At 30.7% G+C, this 7,964-nt stretch overlaps 1 protein-coding gene across 1 annotated transcript; it reads right to left on the reverse strand.

Annotated features, from left to right (window-relative positions):
- Window positions 1–350: 350 nt before the first annotated feature.
- On the reverse strand, window positions 351–2,566 carry LOC145053757 (Heavy metal transport/detoxification superfamily protein). The gene is made up of 3 exons (XM_079001854.1): window positions 2,140–2,566; window positions 1,210–1,285; window positions 351–645 (listed from the first exon to the last, which is right to left on the reverse strand). The coding sequence occupies exons 1-3, from the start codon at window positions 2,335–2,337 to the stop codon at window positions 515–517; spliced, it is 405 nt and encodes a 134-aa protein (XP_078857980.1). The 5' UTR covers window positions 2,338–2,566; the 3' UTR covers window positions 351–514.
- Between the last annotated feature and the right edge of the window lie 5,398 nt (window positions 2,567–7,964).

Raw genomic sequence — 7,964 nt, forward strand, 5'->3', positions numbered from 1 at the left:
AAATTATAGTCCATCTTTCCTTTTTGGTTTGTCCCAAAATAATAGTCCACTTCTAAAAATAAATAACATTTTTACCAAAATACCTCTCATTATTACTTAACCAATTAAGCATTTAATGGAACATTAAATGCAAAGTAAGGACAAAACTGTCATTTTATTATATAAAGTTAGTGTTAATTAATGTTTTTCTTAATCTTTATGTTTTTTGTCTGTGAACAATAATATTGGGACGAAGGGAGTAATAATTTCTAAGTATAGGTAGGAGACCTTTGTGGTTTATAAGTCTAGATATTTTATCCTTAGAATACCGGCTTTTAATTGGGTTTTACATTTAGGCTTGTAACATGATATAAGCTTAATACAGGATGAGTTCATATCATAAATAAACACAATACATGTTTTAATTGATGACAAAACCTAACCCAAAAGCCATTTATAACGACATCTTTTTAAATTCTACATACACATAGATAAAATATATTTGATTTTAATACAACTATTCTATTCCGAAAAATCATGAGATGGGTTCAGTCCAAAGTTGTGCATTTTTGACCTTCGAAACACTCTCCAACACCTCAAATGGAACAATGTCTCCCATTACGATCACCATCTTGGTTTCCAGGTCCACTTGGTAGGATGTCACTCCTGTTTTTATTACCAATAAATTCAAAAAAATTATTATTATTATTCTTATTGGGACAATAAATATTCATCAATTATTAGAAATTGACAAAATATAGTGTATATAATTATTATGTTATACTGAAATTATTTTATCATACACTTTATAATTAAATGTTACATATATAGATAAATAAGGATAGAAAATTTTGATAGTTGGAATTACAGAGGCATGAAGAATGTGCGTTTGTACTTTGGTTCTTTTCTACTTCACTTATCGAGAAAAATCAGAAAATACACCATTATTTTAATTTATCTAAAAGAAATGTAATATTTTACTTATTAATATTTATCAATTAACTAAATTATATAAAATAATGATTAATTCTATCCATATTTATCAATTAATAATTAGTCCATGATATTAAAAACGTTGGTTTTGATCCACATATGCTTTTATACAAAGTACTAGACATACAAAGCGACTAAGATTTTTAATACTCTCCGTAAAAAACATAAAATGGGAAAGTAAATACTATTATTGTTAAAAGTTAAAACTGTTAGAAAATATTTATTAAAAAATGTTACCTTCCATCTTGGCGATGTGCCTTTGTACCTTCCTTGCACAACCATTGCAATGCATGGACACCCTTAGCACCACCATCTATACATAATGCAATGATAACAAGAAACATTTTTTAAGCAAAACCAATATACAAAAACATAGTCTATTCAATGTAATTTGTAAATTGAAAAAAATATTATACATAAAACTCTACCATTGTTACCAATTTATATAACATTTTATAAAGAACAAGAAGAGACGATGAGCATCATAGATGCATAGTTTATTAGAATAGTTACATGTGGTGGAATGCAAAGTTGTCATAAAGAAGCAACCATAGGATATGAAACTCAATGATCATTGAATTTTTTTAATGATTTTTTAAAAGTTTAAAATAAATGTTTTATTGAACTTTTGTATAGTTCAATATATTGTAGAAAAGAATATATAGCAAAAATAAAATGATAATTTAACAAACCACTAAACTCAATAAAGACGTCCATAATTCATTGAACTTTAATAGAGTTCAATACATCATGTGTCATTAAATGGTTAATAAAATTCATATTTCATGATTGGTAACATGATGAAAACATATTTCATATTATTTGAATCAGCTCTTTTTGATATATTAAAGAATAAAAGCATGTTTATAAACCCAAGCTCATGTATACCGTGATACATGTTAATACCATTTACTTTCATTTTCGATCTTTATTTTCTTGGTTCCAATTTAGTTTAACTTATGTTGGGAAACATGAGAGCCAGATTCACAAAATAAGTTTGAAACAATTTTCTTAAACAGACGATAAATACAGTAACTAAACGTACTTCACATGTAAACATCGGTTTGAAAAGAGGATTCCATACTGATAGATTATCATATCGATCCTACATGTTACATGTAAGAAGACATCTTTGTGAACGATTATGGAACTCAGGACATTAATTACCTTTGGCTTTAGAAAGAAGGCAAGAGTCTGAGGTTTATCCGATGCATCTTTGGATTGATCGACAAGTGGTTCTGTTTCAAACTCAGAATCGTCTTGGGTTTCAAAATTTTTAATGCAACAAAGACAAGAACTTGCACCAACATTTGAGAGACACAAACTGTCCAATAACTTGCCAAAACTCATAATCGTCTTCCCCATTTCTTTTAACAAAGAAAACACAATATGAAATGCAAGATTTTTAAGCTGAATATATATAAAGATTCATTGGGGAATGACCCAAGAAAGTTTGGGGGGAGAGAAATGAGTCAAGACCCAAGTTTCAAGGGGAGATCAAATGTTTGAAAAAGGGTGTTCTTTTATAGTTATAAAATATGATCAATTACTAGTAGATTTTTGTCATGTGATGAGGTACAAAAGACAAGTGAGAGGGCATCTAGTTTCATGTGGTTATGTGCTTTATAATTGGAGCACGAATTTATAATTGTGCATATCTCACATGATCAAGTTGTTAAGATAACCAAAGAGACAAGTGCCACAGCTAGCCTAAATTCGTAAATACATGTGACGGTGATAGGTGTTAAGATAGATAAGGGTATTTCAAAATTATTATTATTATATATATATATATATATATATATATATATATATATATATATATATATATATATTTGCAATTTAAGAGTCAAGCGAGATTGTTATTATCAGATTGATATAAGATTCCATCCCAAAACTATCAATTGTTGTATACAAATTTTAATCATGTGGAGAACTATCAACTATTTTAAGAACATTTCTTTTTCTTTTGAAGGATAAATGATTCCCAAACTCTTTACTTTATTTGTTGGTAATCAATTTGATGTCTCATGTGAAAACTGAATTATTATTTTCAGTTTACTAATATTGTTGGTTTATATGTTATCACTTATCACAATAATATGGTTTCTTTATTAATTTGGTACATAAATTTAAATTATTTTTTGGCTTTAATTAGAATATTTAGCATATGATATCACCATCACATTTATTAAAGGAAAAATGACTCTTGAGGATAATTAACTTTTGCGTTTGTATTCATTTTGTCTCTTTTTTTTGTATTCAATATCATCGAACTTGTTGTTTGTGTTCACCATAACCCTTTTGACCGACTTTTGACCTGTGATAGCCAGTCAAAGGGTTATGGTGAACACAAACAACAAGTTTGATGGTATATTGAGTACAAAAAAGGAAAATGACCAAATGAGAACAAATGCAACAGTTGGTTACCCCCCTGATTCATTTTTCTTTTACTCATTTACAGCAAATCCCACGTCATCTCCTACTGATATTAATGACTTTATGAGATTCATTCTTGCTTCTCTTCAAAACATAACCTACGAAAGAACATTATTCATACATGTACAACTTTGTAATGCACTTGAGTATTTATTAGGGGAATCTTGACTAAACAGACGTATTTCATGACTACATTTACATTTCCAATCAAATGATTTATTGTATCATGGATTCTAGACAAGTCTACAAACGAGTGGAATCACAAGTGCTGTGATTTTTGAGTTTACTTAGCTTTTAGATCGAACTCATGAGATAAGATACAACATCAATATGTATAATGTTATGGTGATGTGTCTACAAAAGCAGCATGATATTGTACATATTGATGTTGTATCTTATCCCATGAGTTCGATCTAAAAGCTAAGTAAACTAAAAAATCACAGCACTTGTAATTCCACTCGTTTGTAGACTTGTCTAGAATCTATGATACGATAAATCATTTGATTGGAAATGTAAATATAGTTATGAAATGCGTCTGCTTAGTAAAGATTCCCCTACTAAATATTCAAGTGCATTACAAAGTTATATATGTATGAATAATGTTCTTTCGTGGGTTATGTTTTGAAGAGAAGCAATAATGAATCTCATAAAGTCATTAATATCAATAGGAGATGACATGAGATTTGTTGTAAATGAGTAAACGGAAATTGAATCAGGAGGGTAACCAACTCTTGCATTTGTTCTCATTTGGTCACTTTCCTTTTTTTGTACTCAATATACCATCGAACTTGTTGTTTGTGTTCACCGTAACCCTTTGACCGACTATCACAGGTCAAAAGTCGGTCAAAAAGGTTATGGTGAACACAAACAATAAGTTCGATGGTATATTGAATACAAAAAAAAGGGACCAAACGAGTACAACCCAAAAGTTAACTACCCTCAAGAGTTATTTTCTCTTTATTAAATTATGTAAATATTGTAATTTTGAAAGGGTAGGCGTGTCATGATAGTCTTAAATATTTATAAGGAAGCGACCTTATAATTTTGATATAAATTCCAGAATATATAGAAAAAAATATTCTTTTCCATAAAAATAAATTAATTTGTATCGTCCCTACTCCCTATAGGCCACGAGAGGTCTCATCCGTGTCATGAACATCAAGTACATTATATACATTAATATTTTCAATTATTACTATTTATGTTTCCTAGATAAATTTTTGAAAATATGATATGTTCATGATATTTATAGCATGTAATTGAGGTGACATATGTTTGAAACATGACAACTCTAGAACCTAAAAAGAGTATTATCATCAATTAAGAATGAACGTTCATTGAAATGATTAATATGATGGCGTAACACTATATATAGTAGGGATGATATTCGGGTCGGAACCGAACCGAACCGACCCGAACCCGAATAAATCGAAAACCGAATAAGGGTAATTATATGAACCGAAAACCGAACCAAATAAGCAATACGGGTTCGGTTCGGTTCGGGTATTATTCGATTCGGTTCGGTTCCGGCCCGAATAACCCAAATAACATGTACAAGATGATTAAGGAGCCGAATAACCCGAATAACATTTACAATGTGATTATAAATAGTGTATTTTGTATGACTTTTTTAGCTTATGATAAACACAAATAACACGGATTAACTATTCTTGATATATAAAATGTAAAATCCAACCACGACATTCTTAAGATATAGTTATTAAGCAACCTATTAAACACTAATATCTAAAACATCCAAAAATCTATCTATAAGTATATAAGTTAAACATTAAACATTACTTGGGTATTTTGGGTAACGATCAATAGAACACAAGACCGAATAAGCAATCGTGCAAGTGGAAAAAAATATGACTTTTCTTATTCGGTTCGGTCCTTTTGGACCGAATAAGCCCTTATTCGGGTAACCCAGACCGAATAACCCGAAAACCGAATAAGCCTTATATAGATACCTGAAAACCGAATCGAATTGCTTATTCGGGTCTGATTCGGTTCAGTTCGGTTCGGTTTTCGGTTCGGTTCGGATTTTCGGGCCAAATTCTCATCTCTAATATATAGTAACTTTTTTGTGACAATTATTTGAAGAGAAAATAAACATAAAGTAGAAAACGTATGGACAAATGCTATTTTTTTAAAGATAATTTTATTTATATTATTTTTTTTTTTTTTGAAGTTTAGTACGTTTGTTTGAAATAACAAGAAGAATAGATTAAGGAGCAAATAAACAAAGTTAGATATAACAAAAAGTAATTCTACCTTACATCTTAAAACCATGTAAGCTGTACCTTTTGGCGACTTATATTAACCCATTTAAGGGACTATGTTATAAATAAATAGCTAAACACTATCAATATTTTAGGTGTATCCGTATTTTGAACCATCTATCTCATGTATGAAATTTTACATCTTAACTATTAGGCTATCATCACGATGCAACTTACATTTTCATATTCAACCATCGAGGTACCAAAAAAGTAAAATATCGTTATCCTTATCCCAATAGATTACTATACTTTTAATATCGTTATCCTCAAGGTTCTAAATGGCGTGAGGTATGGCGTGGCGGTAAGGCCAAGCCTCAAGCTTAACGAGCCATGGCGAGCTATATCGTTTTTCAAGGCGTGATGTAAGGCGGCAATTTTGTATTAATTTAAAAATTATATTACGACTTAAATATAAATTTATATTAAATATAACGACTTTTTAGAAGTGTTAGATCAATAACTAATAACAAAAAGTTAATAAAAACCACAATACCTGTATCTCCGATTAGAAAAGACATAACAAAGAGCAAAAAACTGTGTCTCAAACAAAAAAACACACGCCATAACACGCCATGGCGCGCCATATCACGCCTTGCCACGCGCCACGTCTAACAGCAACATTATGAAGCTTTTTGTAACGACGAAGTCACGCCTTACGCCATGGCGCGTCTTTTAGAACACTGGTTATCCTTATCCTAACTATTAGTCTCCTAGTTTGTTTATGATTGTAATTAGTTTTTGTATTTAAACCCTTAGTTAATGAAAAGTCGAGCCTTGAAATCATCGGGTTTTTTAATGGTATCAGTGCGGGTTGTAAAATCTGTGGTAAGAAGTCGTTAGAGATGGCGGGAGACAAACCCGAATCATCGAAGGATGGTGGGACCATTGATTCCAACTCACCCTACTACATTCATTCCTCAGAGTACCATAGGAAGGTGCACGTGGATGATGTTTCGATAGACGATGATACTATAATGATTGGGCTCAAGAAATGAATAACTTTCTTTTTGCCAAGACAAAGGCCGACTTCCTCTACTGAACAATTGAGAGTGTAACATCCCATTTTTTTCGCAACCAAAATTTTTATTTTTATTTTTGGTAAAACATTATTTTTCATAAAAACCAAGTCAGGAAAACACGAGTATCAGATACAATCATCCCAAAAATTAGAGTTTCATAATAATGCGAAAATCTCAAAAGTTGTCGATGACAGTGTGTCCAGTCAAGCCTTCGCTTTCCCACGATCTTCTGAAGTACCCGAAATGCATTTAAATCCACAACTATAATCATAAAACTTAGTGAGTTTCCCAAAATATCACATACAACACATCATAATTGTAACACCCGCAAATTCAGAATACACATAATAAGTAAAAATTATTAAAATTAAAATTCTCGAATAGGATAATTTATAGTTGTACGCGCTGCAGACTATATAATATAAGTTTTGTATTAGGAAAAATAGGAAAAATTAAATGAATCGTCCGTAAATCATAAAAATAAGTGCACCAATATATATATATATATATATATATATATATATATATATATATATATATATATATATTGAAAGTATACGTCGACGTGATCCATAAAATATAAATTTCGTAGAAAGAGTTCATATGAATGAGATATGAATTTTACAAGATATAAAAATCAACCGCGTAATTAAAATTATTAACGTAAAAATGTACGAAGAGAATGGTTGACTTTTAGGTAAAGTCAACAAAATCAAAATCGCAGTACTCTTTAAGATATAAATTTTGGTAAAAGGAACACCAAAATCGGAGTCCGTACGAGAGAGTTATGATTTTTGCAAAATCATTAAATCATAAAAATAAGGCAAAAATAAATTCAGACACAGCTGATGAAGCCTAAATGAAAGTTACAGTACTCGTTGAGAGCTACGTGTGGAAATAAAGAACGTAAAACACTAGAGATAAGTTGGTGTCACCCACGAATAGAGTTGGTATTAAAAGAGGGTCGGAGGAACTGTAATCTAGTCTAGGGATAAACTTAGACTTGTGGAAGGTACCTAGTTCAATTAAGTTTGATATAAGGTAGTCTCATTAAGAGAATATGCATAACATAGGAACGAATAGTAAAGTTCTGTTCTGTGGCACTTTCAGGTGTCGATATACGGTAGCTCCATACGAGAGTGTGATATAGTATTCCCCTTGGGATAACCAAATATGGTGGGTATCGATCAAACAACTGTAATGATATGTCTGCATATTCTTGGATAACCAAAAATAGTAGGTCTTGATCAGA

The sequence above is a fragment of the Lactuca serriola genome, chromosome 5, assembly GCF_051521515.1.
Source record: "Lactuca serriola cultivar US96UC23 chromosome 5, Lser_US96UC23_V15, whole genome shotgun sequence".
NCBI classification, from domain to species: Eukaryota; Viridiplantae; Streptophyta; class Magnoliopsida; order Asterales; family Asteraceae; genus Lactuca; species Lactuca serriola.

Excerpts from the sequence above, each read along its gene's own strand:
- LOC145053757 (XM_079001854.1), bottom strand. The coding sequence starts at position 2,337 with ATGGGGAAGACGATTATGAGTTTTGGCAAGTTATTGGACAGTTTGTGT. Across the intron at positions 1,286-2,139 it reads CCTTCTTTCTAAAGCCAAAG|ATGGTGGTGCTAAGGGTGTC; the intron begins GTAATTAATGTC and ends CATTATGTATAG. Across the intron at positions 646-1,209 it reads GCACATCGCCAAGATGGAAG|GAGTGACATCCTACCAAGTG; the intron begins GTAACATTTTTT and ends TAATAAAAACAG.